Here is an 18,717-nt window from a genome sequence, read left to right on the forward strand (position 1 = left end):
CCTTCCCTTGCTGTTCATAAGCCCTCAGAAACTGAACCACCATGAGAACAAATCTCAGGTCTCCAGGAGAGCTTTCCAGGACCCTTTTCCACCCACACCGAAGGGCTCCTGCGTTTCTGACTTCTTCCCGTGACCCTTGAGCGTCTGCTCAGGACGGGAGGCTGAGTGACCTTCGCTCACCTTCCCCTGGGAGTCCGGTGGGGGCTGTTGATGCTTCCGGTGCAGATGTGGAAATGGGGGCAGCTGGAAGGGGGGAGGAAGGGACAGACTGAGAGACGGAGGAGCGGCCTCCGCCAAGACCCTCGGATAAATCACGCACCCCCTGAACATGTTTCAAGCAGGGCTGCATAGTGCTTTCACCAAAAGTCCATTTTCCACCCAACTGCTGACTGAGCAACTTCCTGTCACAAGTGAGACCGTGGAGAGTGTTGCTCATGGGAGAGAAATGAAGGGGCCCCATCCAGCTGCGCATGGCCGCTCCGGTGCCACTCAGCATCCTTCCGGGGGGGCCTTTGATGGTGAGGAGGGCCTACAGACTGCCCCCCTGCTTGTGAACAGAGGAAGCCCTGGAGCTCCCTGAGTCAGACCCTGGGCCCATCCCTGTCCCCTCTCTCCAGGGTCTCAGGCCAAGGTCCTCCCCCTCTCATCCTTCCCAGGCCTTGGACATCGAGAGGCTGCTGGGAAGGGGGCCGGGGGCCGTCTGGCTGCCCAGCAGTGTCTCCCAAGGAGCCGTGTCCCCTTGCAGTGTTGGGAAAGCCCACAGCCTAGAGGGCCCCTACTGCCCGCCCCATCCGCACTCACCACACACGGTCTCCTTCCACCACTCTCCCAGATCCAGCCCGGCCAGTTGGCAAGCAGCAGCGTAGGCTCCCAGGCTCTGGCAGAGCTGCCCTGGGTGTCCCTCCGTGGCACACTGGTCGTAGACGCAGCTTTCAAAGTAGAGCTGCGGGGGGATGCTCCAATGGCACGTGGCAAAGGGCCCGGTTGAAGAGAGGATCCCCTGGCAGAGCTCTTGGTAGACCGTCTCCTGGGTGGAGTTGCAGGGCGCTGGCTCGGGGCCAGGAGGGGCGCACCTGGAAGGCAGGAAGGAGGGCAAGGAAAGCAGCCTCAGCTTGGAGGAGACAGACAGCCAAACCCGGCGTTCCATGCAATGTTACCCAGGAGGAGACCTCAGTGGCTGAACAAGGGAAGGATGGGGGGATGGGTGCTGCAGGGAGTGGCCAAGAAGCCTAAACTGTGGAGCATTGCAGGGTTCCCGAGACCCACCAGGTACACCTTTCCTTCCCTCGGGACAAAGGGGAAATGGAGGGCGGAAAGTGTGGGTCGGCCCTGGCATAGAGGGAGCACGGCAGGGGTGCCTTCAGGACGGGCAGGGCAGGGCAGGGCAGGGCAGGGCAGGGCAGGGCAGGGCAGGGCAGGGCAGGGCAGGGGGGCCACGAGACAGCATGGAAAGGGAGAAAGGAACCGTCCTCCATGCCAGTCTGCTGAAAAAGGAGTCTCCGACGCTGGCCTTTTCCTAGGCCGAGGGGAAAGCGGCCGGTGTACAGATGCCAGAGGGATTTAACCCTGGGATCGCCACGGCTCCCGCGAGGAGGGCAGAGGCCGACAGACAGCCTTGGGCAGACGCCCGGGGGTCCCCTTCCGCACTTACACCCAGGGGTCGTCCGCCACCCTCCAGCTGTGGCCGAACGCATCGGGGTCGTGTTCCAGGATGCCGTCTGGCCGCCGGAAGTCGTCCAGCTGGCTGCCGGAGTAGGTGCCGCACAGCCCGCAGAGGTGGCCCTTGTGCCGCTCGTCCACCTGGACGAAAAGCTCTTGGTCGCCATCGAAGGTCACCCGGAGGCCGAAGGGGCTGCGGAGGACCACGTAGGGAGGCCTCTCCTCCACCTCCACCCCCTGGGGCAGCTTCACAGGCAGAGCGGGGACTCTCACGCCATTCACCTGCAGAAAGGGGGCAGGAGAGGGGCTCAGCGATGGGCCCCCCGCGAGCGCTGGCCTTGCACGGAGGCCGCGCAGCAGGGCCCGGGCGGAGGCTTCTCCGGGGGCCCACTCACATAGACCTCGCGGTTCCTCCTCAGAGCAATGTGCAGGTGCGGCAGGGAGACGGCCACCGAGTGCAGCGCCGTCCAGGCCGGACTCCCGCGATGCTCGTTCCTGGTGGTCACGGAGAACTGCTGGGAGGCATTGCTGCAGCTCTCCACGGCCGTGTAGTTGCACGCCCCTTGGAAATGGTACAGCCTCCCGTCAAAGGTCACGTAGTGCGGGTCGCCGTAGACGTGGCAGTGGGCCACATCCGGCAGGAAGCAGCCCAGGATCCCGTTCTGCACCTTGCAGATCTGCTCGGGCGGGCAGGCCTCCTCGCGGCAGTCAAGGGTGCCGTTCCCCACGCAGCGGCAGCGCCTCTCGCAGTGGCCGGCCCAAAAGGTCTCCTCTTTCTGCGGAGAGAAGCCACAGACAAGGCAGACTGAGGCGCTGGGGGCCGCTCCCCGAGGGGCAGCCCCACCCTTCCTCGGCCAGAGGCCTGGGACCGGGCCCTCGCTCCAACCTCGTAGTAGTGGCCTCCCTCCACGCAGCCGCAGTCCGCCACGGAGACGCAGCGTCCCCCGCTGAGCATGAACCCTTCCCGGCACTCGCAGTCTTCCACGCACGGCCGGCTGCAGTTCCGAGGGGCCAGCGGGTCCGAACACGTGGCGGGGCAAGCACTGGCGCAGGGGTTGTAGTCGCTGTTGGCAGCACAGGGGATGCCTGGGGAAGCAACCAGAGTCACGGCGGTCACAGCGGGGAGACCCTCGCGGGGACCCTGCAGGTCTGTACTTCCCCGGGCCTTTCAGCCGCTCCACACACAACTGTTCCTTCCCCACGCCCCGTGCCTCAGTTTCCCGTGCGGCATGCTTATGGGCAGCGGCAGGAGCCGAGCTGTGAAGTGAAGAGTCCTGTTTGAGCTCTCAGCCCAGCAGAGGCTGGAAACAGGGGCCCCTCCCCGAAGGGACCAGCATTCTCCTTCCAACGCATCATGTCCTCTGTGAGGATCTCGCGGGTCATCCACTCCCCACGGTGTCTTGGAAAGGAAGGCCTGAGGCCTGCCCCCAGAGACAGCAGGGATTGAACCTGCATCCTTCTGCCTCCAGCCCCTGTGCTCTGAACCATTGGTCCAGGAACCCTCCACATACAGCTAAGGAAAGCGGGGGGAAGGTGGCTTGTTCTGCATGTTCTCCCAAGAAAGGGAATAGACCTCTCCCGGTTCTCCCCCGTGCTCGTCTCCATTCTGGATAGCGAGGCACGGGAGAAGAACTGACCAGCAGGCCTACATTCGCACTCTGGACTCTGGACTCACTGTTCCCACAAAAGAGGGGCTGTCCCCAGTGGCATTTCCCTCCACCAGCCACACTGCCTCCCCCAGGGCTGCTTTTCTCACCGCAGAAGGTGGCATTCCTCCAGCTGGGAAGGCTCACGCCAGCCCTCTGGCAGGCGTCCCAGTAGGTCCCCAGGGCATTGCAGAGCGCTTGCTGGCTCCCATGCAAGGCACACAGGTCAAAGAGGCAGCTCTCGAAGAAGGCCTCGGGGTTGATCACCCCATGGCAGGCAGCAAAAGGCCCCTCGGGGCTGGTCAGCAGCCCGCAGAAGTGGTCTGCCTTGTACAGCTCTTCCTGTTGTGCGGTGCACGGCTCTGGCTCTCTGGGGTCACAGTCTGGATCATCCAGGTCTGCCCCTGCCACCCTCCAGCTGTTCCCCAGCTCGTTGGTGTTTGTGGCTTGCTCCCCGTCGGGCTTCATGTAGTCATCCTGCGGGCGGCTGTTGAAGTTCCCGCACAGGCCACAGGCCCGGTCGGCATAGGCGGTGGGCAGCCTGATCTCCACCGTGTGGTCCGTGTCGTAGGAGACGGTCAGCCGGAAGTCCGTCTCCAGAGTGACGTAGCGTCCGCTCCTGCTCACCGCGAGGGAGCCGTTCGCCCAGCTGATGGGGAGGGTCGTCCATACTTGGTTGACCTAAGGGGGACAACCAGCCATGAAAACCTCTCCACAGAATGCAACTGGACAGAGCCAGGTGGTCCCTCGTGATAAGCATTTTAGGGAGGGAAGAGGTATGGAAGAAACACGTCAGGTCGAGATCCTCACGGAGAGGAGAAGAAGGCAAGAGGAGAAGTTCAGCAAGACTAGGAACGCCCCATAGTCTAATCTGAGGTGTCCAGGAGGAATTAAAAGGATGAAATGGTTCCAGGACTTGCAGGGGGATTTCAATGGAAAGCCAAAACAGGTTCTCTAGGACTTCATGTCTCCACATCCCACGGTCAGCCCAGGTCAGAGACATCTCCCCCCCCGCACTTACCAGAACGTGACTCGGCTGTTTCTTGACCATCTCTATCCGCTGCCCATAGACCTCCACCAAGACCCTCTGGACGTAAGACACAGAGGTGTGGCCGCGATTCTCGTTTTTCGCCTCAACGTTGAAGAAGGGCAGCAGGGTGGCATTGGCACACAGCCTGGCAAGGGTGTAGGTGCAGGTGCCCATGAAGTGAAGGGTCACTTTGTCAAAGGTGTTGTAATGAGGGTCGTTGTGTACGCGACAGATCCCAAAGGTCTCCGGATAGCAGCCTGGAGCACCGTCCTGAATCCCACAGAAGGTGTCTTTGGGGCAGGACTCAGGGGAGCATCTCAGGGTGCCGCCTGGACTCGGGCACTTGCACTGGGAGGAACAGGTGTCGTCCGTCCAGAACGCCGAGCCCACGGGGTAGTGCTTGCCCTCGTGCCAGCATCCGCACTCCTGGTGGGGCACACACTTGCCATTGTTGAGGAGGAAGCCGCTGTCGCAGGAGCAGGCCTCCACACAGGGCAGGCTGCAGGTGGTGGCAGCGGTGGGATCCACGCAGGTGGCCGGACAGGGGCTCGTGCAGGACTCGTAGTGGCTGTTTCCCGGGCAGGGCATGGCTGCGGGAAGCAAGCAGATCTCTCTTAGATCTCCAAAGATGGCCGGCCATTCCCAAGGAAGACCGACCCACTCCCTGTCACTGCTCCCTGGGGACCGTGTCCTTCCCTCACTCATTCTCATGGCACCTCCCACATTGTGGCCTTCAAAGGTTTCCTCCAGGCAGGAAGTGGAAATACTGATGAGAAGTGCCCCTCTCAGCCTGGCCTGGGGCCCTTCCCGCCTGCACAGGTGCACTGTCCGGAAGGCCCTGGGAGGGCTGCTCCTCTGGACTTACGGCAGAAGGAGTCATTCCTCCAGGGCTCCACAGGGGCCCCGAGGGACCGGCAGGCGTCCGCGTAGGACTGCAGGCTCTTGCACAGGGCGTCGGGATCCAGGTGCAGCTCACACTGGTCGTAAAGGCAGCTCGTGAGGTGGCTGGTGGGGTCCAGGGTGCCGTGGCAGTCTCGGAAGGGGCCTGCCGCGTCGGTGAGGAGGCCACAGACGGCGCTGCTCCGGGCCACTTCCTTCTCCTCCTCTGTGCAGGGGGGGTCGGAGCCGGAGCCTGTAGAGCAGCTGAAAGGCAAAAGCTCCAGGTAGCGACACACACGGACCGTCGTCGTCCTCGGGGCAAGGGAGTCCCCGCGGCAAGGCCTAGTACCCACCTGGTGAGGTTGCCCACTTGCCAGCTGTTCCCCAGGCGGGTAGAATCGGGCTCCTGCTCGCCCGCGGGGTTCAGGAAATCGTCTCCGGGGTTGCCGTTATAGTTGCCGCACAAGCCGCAGACACGGCCCCGGTAAGGACTCGGGAGCGTCACCTCTACCTGGTGGTCTCCATCGAACCTGACCCTCAGGCCGAAGTCTGCAGAGACCACCGTGTAGAAGCCGCTGGCGGAGAGGTGCACGCCGGGCGCGGGAGTGCTGGGCACTGCTTCTTGCTCCCCGTTGACCTGCAGGCAGAGCCAAACATAGCCCTTCATGCGCTGCTGCTGGGCCGCCCTCGGGGGCCGCCCGTCCTTCCCCACCGCCGGGACCCACCTGGACCGTCCGGCCCTTCTCCAGCAGGATCCGCAGCCCGTGCACCTCCACGGTCACGCTCCGGACGTAGGACACCCGGGTGTTTCCCCCACGGTGCTCGTTGGCGGCCTCCACGTTGAAGTAGGGCAGAGAAGCATCTGGGCCACACAGCTGGGACAAGGTGTAGGTGCAATTGCCCATGAAGTGGTGCGTTTGCTGGTCAAAGGTGTAGTAGTGGGGGTCCCCGGACACTGAGCAGGACCCTGCGGGGGAGGGAGTCAGAGTCAGGCCTCAGCGGGCCACTCTGGAGAGAGGAGGAAGAAGCCCGGTCTGTGGCTCAGGGTCACCTTCTGAGATCTTGCCAGGAGCCTTCGCTCTACGGAGGACCTTTGAGGAGACAGACCTTCCCCGAAGAAGACCTCCGATGCCCTTCCTCTTTGGCAGACCATCAGTTGGCCATTGAGACTCATCCAGTCCCTTTAGTGTCGTGTTAATCCTGGAACTGGTGCCAGAACTGGGATGCCTCTCCTCCAGGTTATGAGCAATGGGTCGCTTAGCCAGACGGCCTGGCCCTGCCCTTGCATGGGAAGCCCCCCTCCCAGGCAGCAGATGCTCCGATCCCGGGCTCCCAGGGGTGGCTCAGCCATCCTCCCCCAGGCCAGGTATCTGGGAAGGGAGAACAGGGAGGGACACCCTGGAGGATCTTCGGCATACCCACCCCAGGAGATGGGCACAGGGGTGGTTGTGGCGGGGGCTGTGGAGGTCGTGGGGGTCACTGTCGTTGTGGTGCTCCCTGGTGTTGTGGCACCTGCAACAAGACAAAGGCATTTCTTCCTTGATTCAGAGCACACAAGAACTAGACCCACCAACTCCTGCACAGACACACCTCTCACAGAAAGCCTACGGGAGGCCGTAAGAAACATGCCTCAGATACTTCCCTCCTGCTGAACACTCAGAAAGAGTCTACAGAGAAAGTTTGAGCCCCCTGCATCTTTAAGCCCCCCCTACACCTGGTCAAAGGTGCAGTAATGGGGGTCCCCTGACAGATCATCAATTGGCCACTAAAACCCATTCCGTACTTTTAGGGTCATATTATTTTTTGAACTGGTGCCAGTACTGGGATTCCTTTAATCTATCTTGCAATTAATATTTAGCCTTTTAGTCGGCCCGCCCCTCTTCACATTGAGGGGCAATGCAATATCCAGAAACAACATTCTTTAATATTGCATCAAACATTGATTTATAGCACACTGTCTGACCAAAATTTATTTTGAAAGAGATATCAGATGTACCTGAATGGTAAAAATACATTCTATTCCCAAGGCCCTCTAGTACACTTATTTAATAAATAACAACAACAACAACAACAACAACAATAATAATACAATTAGATTTGTATGACTTTTGCTCTCGGAGAACCAGCTCACGGCAGTCTACAATATTTCATATACAAATCAATAAATTAAAACATTAAAATTCCCCATTAAACCTCCATAAACAATAGTTTAGATTTTGTAGGAATACAGGGACTGACTCACAAATAAGTTTCTCCTCTCCCCAGGGAAATGCCTTGGACAATAGGCTCTCCAAGAACTGGAAACTAATCTTGTTAATTTCTCAATATACATGTTCCCTTACATTCTCTTGCCTAAATTACCAATTCCTAACACCTTCTCCCACCTTACTAGCTTCCTGTCCAGCAATCAAAAAGTTATCGAGAAACATTAACACCCATAGTTCTCCCTAGACAGAGCGATTATATTTCCTGGGAGCCCATTAATGATTGTCCCAGATTATTGGCTTCAACTGGGGAAACCTATCACCTGTATTCTACTGCTATTGTCAAACACAGGGAATCTCATCAACACATGGTTTCAGGGACTGGCATGTCAGCACAGGCCAAGGTAACATTTCATAGAATCATAGAATCATAGAGTTGGAAGGGGCCATAGAGGCCGTCTAGTCCAACCCCCTGCTCAATGCAGGATCAGCCCAGAGCATCCTAAAGCATCCAAGAAAAGTGTGTATCCAACCTTTGCTTGAAGACTGCCAGTGAGGGGGAGCTCACCACCTCCTTAGGCAGCCTATTCCACTGCTGAACTACTCTGACTGTGAAAATTTTTTTCCTGATATCTAGCCTATATCGTTGTACTTGAAGTTTAAACCCATTACTGCGTGTCCTCTCCTCTGCAGCCAGCAGAAACAGCATTCTGCCCTCCTCCAAGTGACAACCTTTCAGATACTTAAAGAGGGCTATCATGTCCCCTCTCAACCTCCTTTTCTCCAGGCTGAACATTCCCAAGTCCCTCAACCTATCTTCATAGGGCTTGGTCCCTTGGCCCCAGATCATCCTCGTCGCTCTCCTCTGTACCCTTTCAATTTTATCGACGTCCTTCTTGAAGTGAGGCCTCCAGAACTGCACACAGTACTATAAAACTGTTTCCACTATAAAACACCCAGCCTCTCCCTCCCTCCCTCCCTCCCTCCCTCCCTCCCTCCCTCCCTCCCTTTCCTTCTTTCTTTCTTTGGGATCCAGTGCTCATATCCATACTTGCTTGTTGGTCTTCCTCTTTCTTTCTGAAAAACACTGGCTGTTTTGCTGCTGAATTTACATTTTTCACATTTTGAATGTTAAATATTGCCTCTTTTCCCAAACATAATCCCTTTTCACCCCGTTTTCCACCCTCTCCCTGGACTCTCAATTAAATGCTAATTTCCCAATTATCTCCGTCAGTGGTCCTTCAAAGCAAAGACTTAATTCTTCTCCCCAGGCCATGTAGCTTGGAAGGGGGACTGAAAATAACTAGGGAGGGACACACTGGAGGGAACTGGGCATAATCACCCCTAGTGATGGGAACAGAGGTGGTTGTGGTGGGGGTTGTGGTGGTGTGAGGGTAGTAGTGGCATCTGCAACAATAGAAAGGCAGGTCATGGTGAGGTGGTAGTATGTCTGGGGCAGCAGGTCTTCCCTAGCGTGTTTTGCAGTTTATAGGACAATAATATAGTGGAAATTTCCGTTGGGCTTGTAGATGGTGTAAGTGTGAAGATGGATCTCAAGGCAGCCATAGGAAGGGCAGAAGAAAGTAACACTGGAAGGAAGAAGAAGGTGACTGAGGAGGAGGAAATCCTGCGGGTCACTCTGCAGATTCATGAGCAACTGTGGACTGACATACCAGCACTATCAAGCCCCCCTTTGTGATTGGCATCCATCATCTCCGGGGGTCTCACCTCTGGCTTATCTGTTCCCCATTCACATACCTGGCTCAGAAGTGGAAGTGGGAGGTGTGGGTGGCCCTGCCAGTTGATCAGAGAGTGGAATACACGTCAGCCCATCAAGTCATCTCGCCTGTCTCTAAAACTGTAGTGAGATGATGCAGGCAAGAAGCCCACAAACAACCTTGGTTGATTAGCTGGATGGCTGGCTGCAAGCCACACGGGGCAGAATATCTTTCTCACACTATAAATATGTGGTCAACACTGGGGGCCCCTCACAGAATTAAGGCATAAGGTTGAAGCAGATGAAAAACGTATCAGTGAAGGTAATGGAGTTATAATTGATCTGTTTCAATCAGTTCATTTTTTTCATATGTCTTCTAACACATGAAGGCAAAACCCAGGGTTTTGAGAACGGGTTTCCCAAATGGGTGGGAGTTCAATAATTTTTAATAATTCTTTAAAAATTTGTTAAACTTTTATTGGGTGATATGGCCACACATGGTCGTGTCAACTTGCTCTCTTCTCCCAAAATGGCCCAAGATGGGCTGGGGGGGGGGAGGAGAAAGGTCCTGGGTGGGCATGCCCACAGCTCTGCTTCCCAACTGTATTCTGCACAATCGCACCACTTCTGAGATTTCTCAAAGCCTGAATAATGTTTCAGTGATTTCTCAACAGTAAAAAATTAAGGAAAGCTACATTAAGGTAAAATGTGTTGAATAAGAGTGCTTTTATATATTGCCCAGGTTTAGGGTTTGCTTTAAAGATGCCATGATTGAAATTCATCTGGGAAGTCATCTGGGCCTCTCTTGGGTCTGGTTTTTCTTACCTTCCTCTGGGAGCTCAGTCGGGGTTGCTGATGCTGTTGGTGTGGATGAGGATGAGGATCCGGAGGCAGCTGGAAGACAGAAGGAACCAGCAGGGTAAGGGAGGAAAGGGCAAAGTCTGTGGAAACTCTTGGCCTGATCATTCATCCCCATCACTAGTATGGATTACATTTCTATGTGGCCCTTCCCGTGGGCTTGGGGTGGCTTACAACATTATTAAATAACAATTTAAACATCTCATTAGTTAAAACATTTAAAAATCATCCAAATCTCATGAGCAGCCTTCTTCTGTCCAAAGCCGGAGGGGAGTGGTCTGTTGTTATGGCTGTTTCTGCATAGGGAAGCCATCCCTGCGTCAATCAAAAGGATGGCCTTCTTTCCTTTGGGGGGCAGAAGCCCTTTCCTGTTCTTCAGTGAAGGCCATCTCGGGTCACCTCTTGCCCTCTTTGGGGTGCTGGAGAAGGTCAATAGTTGCAGGAGAGGCCTGGCTGTAAAGACCCGCCCCAGCCATGAGTTGCAGTGGAATACAGAGAACAGCTGATCCCAGACTCTCCTGCACGAATGACTCACAGATGTCGATCTCTTTTGAGAGCAGCAGACAGGGTTGGGGGGCAACTTGACAGAAGAGCGGAACGCGCTCTCAAACTATTTAAGGAATGAAAGTGAACCCCAGAGCCACAGACTTTGAGAATCCTTGGCAGCATGAAGGGTTAAGGTGGCCACGAGAGAACTGGGGGTAAGGAGACAGTGGAGGAGCAAGAGGGCTGTGAGTGTCCTGCATTGTGCAAGGGGTTGGACTAGATGACCCAGGAGGTCCCTTCCAACTCTGTTTTTCTATGGTTCTATGATTCTATGAAATGCGTCGAGCGCTTTTATGTTATGCTCGAGTTTTTTTTTTTTAAGACATTATACTCTGATTTGTGATTTATGGATCCCTCAGGACCAGGCAACAATTGCATGGAAACCAGATTTACAGCATGTTCTTTTTTTAAAAAAATTAATAAAATAAACATGAACAAAAAAAAAAGAGGGGGGGGGTAATGAAACTACCACCCCAGCTGAATAGATATATTTAAATTCCAAGCCCATCTCGCTTCATCACAATAATCAGTATAAAATAATATTATAACAGAGAGTTACAGATCTTAGAGTTTGGAAATTTACTAATGGGAGTCTCCCCTAATTCCTTAACTGCATCCTCAATCTTCCAATGTATTGCTCTAACGTTATTAGACAGTTTTTCCAAAATTACATATTTTTGATCTCCAGTTTTCTAATGAAATATTAGTAATGATCTTCCTACTGGCTATAATAACCCTCCTGGCAGCCCCTAAAACAAAATTTACAAGATTTTTCTGCTTGCTATATTTACAGTCACCAAGAAATAAATGTAGAAGTGTCAGATCCATTTTAGGCTCAAAATATTTGCAATAACTCTAATCTTTGCAAACATCACCATCCAAAAGTTGTGTTCTTTGAGTGCACTTGGCAGCCCCGTCCTACCTATGTTTACACAGAGGTAAGTCCTACTGATTTCATTGTGATTACTCCTATTGGAAACCTTTTTTGTCCAACAAACCAGACAGGTGTGGCAACCATGATAATGGAAGAAACACCCACTGGTGGCTGCTGACTCTCTTGGGTCTCAGACACCTCCTACCTGGTATCTTTGAACTGGAGGTGCCAGGGATTGAACTTGGGACCTTCTGCATCCAAATCAGGTGAGCTACCACTGAGGTGGCCCTTCCCGCTCCAGCTCTCCTGTGTGGGGCAAAATCCAGCTCATGCTGCTGGGGATGGCTGAGGCTGGCTTTTGGATCAATGACGCACAGCCTGGCCTGATAAAGTGGATTGTTCCTCATCTAGACACTCCTGCTTGTACACCTCAAGGGAGAGGAAGGAGACAGGCGGCCTCTGTTCAGATGCATCTGCCCAGATTCTAACTTTACTTTGTCTTTTTCCTTTCTGTGATTCTCCTTCTATCATTATTATGTTTGTAAGACCATGCTTACAGCTAGGGCCATTAATATTGTCTTGTTAATTATGTTAATTATGATTCTGACTGCACTATGCATATACAAATTTTGTGAGCTGTTCTGAAGCGCCAGGTGCGACAAGGGCGGTCTAGAACTGTAACAATAAATAAATTAAAATGGTTAATCGTTAAAGTTATGTTAAAAATGAAGTGGTGGCGTATGGTTCTGAGAATTAAGAGGGGGTAAAAAAGAGGGAGGTTAATTTTTTTGTTGATATAATAATGGAGGAACAGTTGAGTAATTTAGTTATGTTTGTCATAGATAGAATTGGAAGCCTCTTATTGCTTTCTTTGGATTTGCACACAAAAGTGGATACCTTGATTAAAACTTTACTGATATTAAAGGTGCCCCTGGATTCAAACTACAATTCTAGATTCAAGATTTAGTTGTGTATTTTTCCTTTTTCTGCTTCTTCTGTATCATTTTTGATGTTTAAAAATCTTTTATTTTAACCTTTTAATAGGTCCAGATTCTGAATTCCAAGAGCCCTTGGGGAAGACAAGGCAAAGCCTCCCACTTTCAGGGCAGAGACAGGCCGGGGGCCAAAGAGCAGGGCCAGAGACAGCTCCCGTGGCATAAACTCCTGCAGGAACAGGAAATGTTGACTCTGTCAGGATCCCCCCCTCCCCTCTCCTCCCCTCCCCTCCCCTCCGCAGCTGCTCATGTCCCAAGGCCAGCTTGAGCTCTCTGACTTCCCCCTCATATAATCATTTAATCATCACAGAAGATTAGAGTTGGAAGGTACCTCATGGGTCATCTAGTCCAACCCCCTGCACTATGCAGGACACTCACAACCCTCTTGCTCATCCACTTTCACCTGCTGCCCCCTTGAACCTTCCCAGAATCAGCCTCTCCATCAGATGGCTATCTAGCCTCCGTTTAAAAACCTCCAAAGTTGGAGAACCCACCACCTCCCGAGGAAGCCTGTTCCACTGAGAAACCACTCTAACTGGCAGGAACTTCTTCCGGCTGTTTAGATTTAATTTATTTTGAATTAATTTCATCCCACTCGTTCTAGTCTGTCCCTCTGGGGCAAGAGAGAACAATTCTGCTCCATCCTCCATATGGCAGCCTTTTAAATACTTGAAGATGGTTCTCAGATCCCCTCTCAGTCGTCTCCTCTCTAGGCTGAACAGACCAAGCTCCCCCAACCTTTCCTCATACGTGTTGGTCTCCAAACCCCTCACCATCTTTGTTGCTCTCCTCTGGACATGCTCCAGTTTCTCAACATCCCTCTTCAATTGTGGTGCCCAAAACTGAACACAGGACTCCAAGTGAGGCTGAACCAGAGCAGAGTAAAGCGGTACCATCCCCTCCCGTGATCTGGACACGATACTCCGTTTGATACAGCCCCAAATCCCATTTGCCTTTTTAGCCACTGAGTCACACTGCTGACTCCTGTTCAATGTATGGTCTACTAAGACTCCCAGATCCTTTTTGCACATGCTACTGCCAAGACAAGTCTCCCCCATTCTATATGGGTGTATTTTAAGTCTTTTAATGGGAGTTTTAATGGGGGTTTAAGACACCGTAACCCGCCAAGAGCCACATGGGAGTGGCAGGAAATAAATTGAAATAATAATAATAATAATAATAATAATAATAATAATAATAATAATAATAATAATAATAATAATAATAATAATAATAATTTGGTTTTTCTTACTAAAATGCAGAAATTTGTCCCTATTGAATCTGATTTTATTCAGTTTAGCTCACTTCTCGAGCCTATCAAGAGCATGCTGTATTCTGATTCTGTCTTCTCTTGTGTTTGCTGCCCCTCCCAGTTCAGCCTCTGTCCCCTCTGCAGCCTCTGCCACTCCATGCCCAGAACTGTCCCTGCAGGAGGTGCCTTGTGGGGACCTGGCTAGCATGAGCGAGGCTTCAGGCCAGACTGCGCCACCCCAGAGGGGGCCAGGTGCCCCAACCTATAGCCGGCCCTCCCTTGCCCACTGTGCAGTGTCCTCCAAGAGGGCTGGCTGGATTCTGCCTGGCGGTAGGTGTCTCCTGGCTTCCCAGCACACCTGGGACACAGCTGGGCAACCTGGAGGGTAGCAACGCCTCCTGTAAGGCAGGCCAGGGCTTTGCCACAAGGCTGAAATCGCGAGAGTCACAGAAAGGAAAGAGGAGTTACTCACTGCAAGGCCCACGCCAGACGGCCACGTTGTCCACGGCAGAGTCTCCGTATTCCGTAAAGCCTCGGACAGCCTCAAAAGCTACCTGGGGTGCAAAGAAGCCGGAACAGCATCTGAGTTGTGTATTAGTCAGAGGCAGAGTTCAAATCCTGCTGCAGGGGCTGGTGGGCAGCCAGAGAGGCGGAGAGACACCGAGAAGAATGTAATTAGAGCCCTGCCAGTCCACACCTCGGGGCGGGGGGGGGTCTGTCTATCCCAGCCCGTATCTGTCTGTCGTATCACAGGAATTTGGCTCCAGCAGCCACAGTCAGTCCTGTTGCATGGCTGCCTGCTTGCACCTCATTTGGGATTGCCCTAGCCACAGCTCCTCCTTGCCTGCCTCTTTGGTTGGGTTTGCACCAGCGCTGAGCAGGGACTCGCACCAGAAGTGCAGCCGGGTGCCAGAGCAACTGAAGCCTCAGGGTGGAAAACTCCCTCTCTCTCTCTCTGAGGCGGCACCAGGCTCTCCTCGAATGAGGCATGGGCTCTGTTCATGCACAGGGCAGTGCCACAGCTGTGCAGCATCTCCCTGGAGGGACAGTGAAATTAGTGCTTCTGTAGGGATTGATATGGTAGTTGCTTTCCCCACTGTATATCCTAAGACTTGAGGAAAACCCTGACTTTTCTTCATCACTGAGAGCCAGTTTGGTGTGGTGGTTAGGAGTGCAGACTTCTAATCTGGCATGCCAGGTTCGATTCTGCACTCCCCCACATGCAGCCAGCTGGGTGACCTTGGGCTCCCCACGGCACTGATAAAACTGTTCTGACCAAGCAGGAATATCAGGGCTCTCTCAGCCTCACCCACCTCACAGGGTGTCTGTTGTGGGGAGAGGAAAGGGAAGGTGAATGTAAGCCGCTTTGAGACTCCTTTGGGTAGGGAAAAGCGGCATATAAGAACCAACTCTTCTTCTTTTTCTTCTTCTTCTTCTACTTTGACCATAAAAACACCAGGAGGACATTTTGTATAGATCAATACATTGCAAGGTTAACTGTGGAAATCACTGCTTGAGCATTTGGTGATGGCCACAGGCATAAACAGCATTAACAGGGGAGCTGACAGGTCCATGCAGAAGAGGTCTATGAGTGGCTTCAGACCCTTGGGACTGAGGGACCTCCAGAATCTGACCCAGCAGGGCCCTTCTGAGGTCCTTATCAGGGGACGGCCTCGGCCTCTCTGCCCTGTTGTTGACTACCCGGAGGAACTGGTTAGCCATAGTGTGAGGCTGGAATAGATGATCTGATCCAGCAAAGCACTTCTGGTGTCTTTATGAAGGCTTCGGCCTCTCTGTCCTTTCATTGGCCTTCCAGAGGAACTGGTTGGCCTGTATGAGATGGGATGCTGGACCCTTACTGGTCTGACCCAGCAGGGCCCTTCTGAAGTTCTTATGAAGGCCTCAGCCTTTCTGCCCTTTTGTTGGCCCACCAAAGGATCTGGTTAGCCCCTGTGTGGTGAGAGGCTAGACTGGATGGACCCTCATTGGTCTCATCCAGTAGGGCTCTTCTGAAGTTCTAATGAAGGCCTCGGCCTCTCTGCCCTTTTGTTGGCCCTCCAGAGGAGCTGGTTGGCCCCTGTGTCCAGAGGAAGTATTTGTAAGAAACAGGATGCCGGACTAGCTGGACCCTCCCTGATCTGATCCAGTAAGGCTCTTCAAAATGCATCAAGGAGCCATCTGCATCCCTCCCAGCCATCTCGAAGTTTAGACTCCTAGAACCATAGAGTTGGAAGGGGCCATACAGGCCATCTAGTCTCAGCCCCTGGTCAGTGCAGGATCAGCCCAGAGCATCCTAAAGTTTGCAAGGTGCCCCAGCCTTGTAACGTGTGATGTGACTTTATGGACAGCCGTTACCTTCACGTGTGTTTCTCTCCAGAAATGCAGAGACGTGAAACCGTACAGCCAAGCAGAGCTCTGATTTCCCCTTCGGCTCCACACAAGAGATTCCTCCTCCTCCTCCTCCTCCACCAGGATTATGACCTTCAGCTCATTCTGGCTCTCCAAGCCAAGCATGTGGTACCAGAAGTCAATGCAGAGCTCTCCGGAGACCACGAGCTCTGGGCTCTCCAGTCGGTTGGTGTCGAAGGGCACCAGGTTGCTCGCCTCCTGGTAGATGAAATGCCCCTCTGCAAGAGGGAGATCACACAGAGGTCATAGGCAGCCCTCACCCGGGCTGGCCTTGCTTGGCACCACAGTGGGAAATGCACAAGGAAAGGAGCCCTCAGTGCAGCACAGAAATGGCACAGGAGATAGAGGGTCGAATACACAGAACCATAACAAAGGATCTTGTTTCCGGCTGTGCTAGAATCCGAAATGTGCCCACAGGCTCAGAAGGACCCTCCCCCCTTGGGCAAAGCCTACCCAGCCCATGCAAATACCCCCCCCCCCAAGTGGGCTGTCCGAGTGAGGAGGAGGGCAGGGCGCACACCCCAGAAGTGACCAAAGGGGGCTGGGAACCGTGGTCTCCTTGCCCCCCTCCCGGCTCTTGCATGTTGGGTGGACTTACTTCCATCCGGGTAGTCACCCTCTGGGCCTGTTCCAGGGGTGGGGGTGGCATGTTTGGTCCGGATCCACGTTCCTTGGCTGGTGCCGCAGGTCTGTGTCCAGTCACAAAACGGCTGGGAGTTGTTGTTGAAGTCACACCTGGCCAGGTAATCTAAAGCACAGAGAAGGGGGGGGTGAAGGCCTGCTGGGCAGAACTGAGGCTCGTGGGCCAAAGGAGAGGTGCCTTACCTGTTCCGGGAGCCCAGGATGCTGAGCTGGGGACGGGACCTCTTTGCTGAGCCCTGCGGAGGAAGACGCTGGTGGTTAATACCCCACCATTCAGCTACAAGCACCTCCACGGGGCGGCTTCAGGGGGACGGTCACGTCCTGCTACAGAACAGCTGGATTCAGGTGCAGTGGCTTCCTGCCTATTCCATCTTTGATGTAAATTTTAATCTACCCTCCCCCCAGCAGGCAGAGGCGGATTGCCAAGAATCCAGATTCCAAGGGCCTGCCCCTTTGCCCCCTGGGGATCTGTGGTGGTGGCCCTCTTAAGAGCCACGGTGCCAGGGGAATGGATTGCCCAGAGAGCCACAGCCCTGTCCATGCCTTCACCTCTGAGGGGCCGGGGGATGGGGGGCTTGCCAATTGCCTTCCCGGTGGCAATCTGTTCCCTAGAGCTCTATACTCACCTCCATGAAAGGGGCCAAAATGCCCCCTAAAGGGTTCAGATCACCGACCCCCCCCCCACTCCCCCAGCAAGAAACAGAAGCAGACAAGAGAGGAGGAAGATAATGCGGCTGTTTGCGCTGGGAGAGAGCTTTGCAAACAAATCAGAGAAAACCACTCCAGGAGATTAGCTTCTGAGTCAACAGAAGGGTGCGCTAGGCTTAGACCTCCGGAGGGGAGTCTCTTACAAGCGCCTGGAGAAGAGAAGGGCAAGAGCCCTGGGCCAGGACCCAGAGGGCAGCTCCAGGGGGGCATGAGTAGCCACCCGTGGCAGGAGAGTTCCCAGATGGCTTACCCACTGGCCCCTGCCACGGAGAGACAGAAGAGGACCACGCAGTGCTGGAGATGCCGGCGGAGGGTCCCCATTCTCTGTGGATGAACGGGAGGCTTTGCCCAATCCCCGCAGCATGTTACTCCATTGCCTCGCAAGGCCGGAATGAGTGAAAAGGACCATGACTCAGAGACACCGGTCATATTGGCAGGGGTGGAGCAGCAATAGCCATAAAAGTCTACCTGTCAGAGGAGGGATGGCTCTCATCCAAGAGTGGCGATTCTGATTGCCTCCCTCTTTGGTGCACGTAGAGGTCCAAATTCTGAGGTGAAAACCTGGCTTTGTGGCCCCATCTCGAGAGCAAGCTTTCCCTCTGGAGATCCTTGGACGTGGTTCTTCCCACGGATTCCAGATGTGTCCAGATGTGAGAGCAGGTGGGATTTTCAGGGCACGGCCAAGTGTGCCATCCATGCTTAATGCAAGGGGCCATAACTTGTGAGCATCCCTTGACTGTGGCAGCGCTCCCCTTTGGCATGTCAGGCGTACTTAGACACGTGTCTCCTGGGCAGTTCTTGCTGCCATCCTGTGCCAGAGGCACACCCGGTCCCTGGGCCTAGGCTGCACCTCATCCAGGAGTGGGGAGGTCCCCAGGAATAAGTTGACAGAGGTTGGTAATTGAACACTTATGGAAAACACTGATGGCCTAGGGGACTGGTGAGAGAGTATAAGATACCTTTGAAGACCCAATAAAGCATTCTGGTCCTGATTCGGACCAATCTGACTTCGGACTAAGCCAATTTAGAATCATAGAATCCTGGAGTTGGAAGGGGCCATACAGGCCATCTAGTCCAACCCCCTGCTCAACGCAGGATCAGGCCAAAGCATCCTAAATTTGGACCGGTTTGGCTTCGGCTGACCCTGATTCGTACCGCTTCAGATTTGGCCTAAGCGGCCAAAGTGGTCCGAATTGCTTCAGCGCCAAGGGAAGTCAAAGGGGCCATTGGCTTTCATTGGAAATCCCTGCCTTTCCCGGGGCCCGGGGGTGGGTGGGTGCAAGTTACACCCCTCAAAC

At 54.0% G+C, this 18,717-nt stretch overlaps 1 protein-coding gene across 9 annotated transcripts in view; it reads right to left on the reverse strand.

The window, feature by feature from the left end:
* The window catches only part of LOC143842788 (IgGFc-binding protein-like), a 57,759-nt gene extending 39,955 nt beyond the window's left edge, over positions 1–17,804 (reverse strand). For all 9 annotated transcript variants that reach the window (XM_077347981.1, XM_077347982.1, XM_077347979.1 and 6 more), the window contains exons 1-17: positions 17,670–17,804; positions 16,895–16,947; positions 16,668–16,817; positions 16,016–16,287; positions 14,133–14,214; positions 9,961–10,029; positions 6,637–6,726; positions 5,940–6,181; positions 5,568–5,851; positions 5,201–5,478; positions 4,327–4,925; positions 3,416–3,986; positions 2,546–2,745; positions 2,055–2,435; positions 1,652–1,941; positions 802–1,073; positions 181–243 (exon numbers count right to left, since the gene is read on the reverse strand). In XM_077347981.1, the coding sequence (XP_077204096.1) occupies positions 181–243; positions 802–1,073; positions 1,652–1,941; positions 2,055–2,435; positions 2,546–2,745; positions 3,416–3,986; positions 4,327–4,925; positions 5,201–5,478; positions 5,568–5,851; positions 5,940–6,181; positions 6,637–6,726; positions 9,961–10,029; positions 14,133–14,214; positions 16,016–16,287; positions 16,668–16,817; positions 16,895–16,947; positions 17,670–17,740 (3,967 nt within the window). In that variant the 5' untranslated portion in view covers positions 17,741–17,804. The remainder of the gene's footprint in view (positions 1–180; positions 244–801; positions 1,074–1,651; positions 1,942–2,054; positions 2,436–2,545; positions 2,746–3,415; positions 3,987–4,326; positions 4,926–5,200; positions 5,479–5,567; positions 5,852–5,939; positions 6,182–6,636; positions 6,727–9,960; positions 10,030–14,132; positions 14,215–16,015; positions 16,288–16,667; positions 16,818–16,894; positions 16,948–17,669) is intronic.
* Between the last annotated feature and the right edge of the window lie 913 nt (positions 17,805–18,717).

The sequence above is a fragment of the Paroedura picta genome, chromosome 8, assembly GCF_049243985.1.
Source record: "Paroedura picta isolate Pp20150507F chromosome 8, Ppicta_v3.0, whole genome shotgun sequence".
NCBI lineage: Eukaryota > Metazoa > Chordata > Lepidosauria > Squamata > Gekkonidae > Paroedura > Paroedura picta.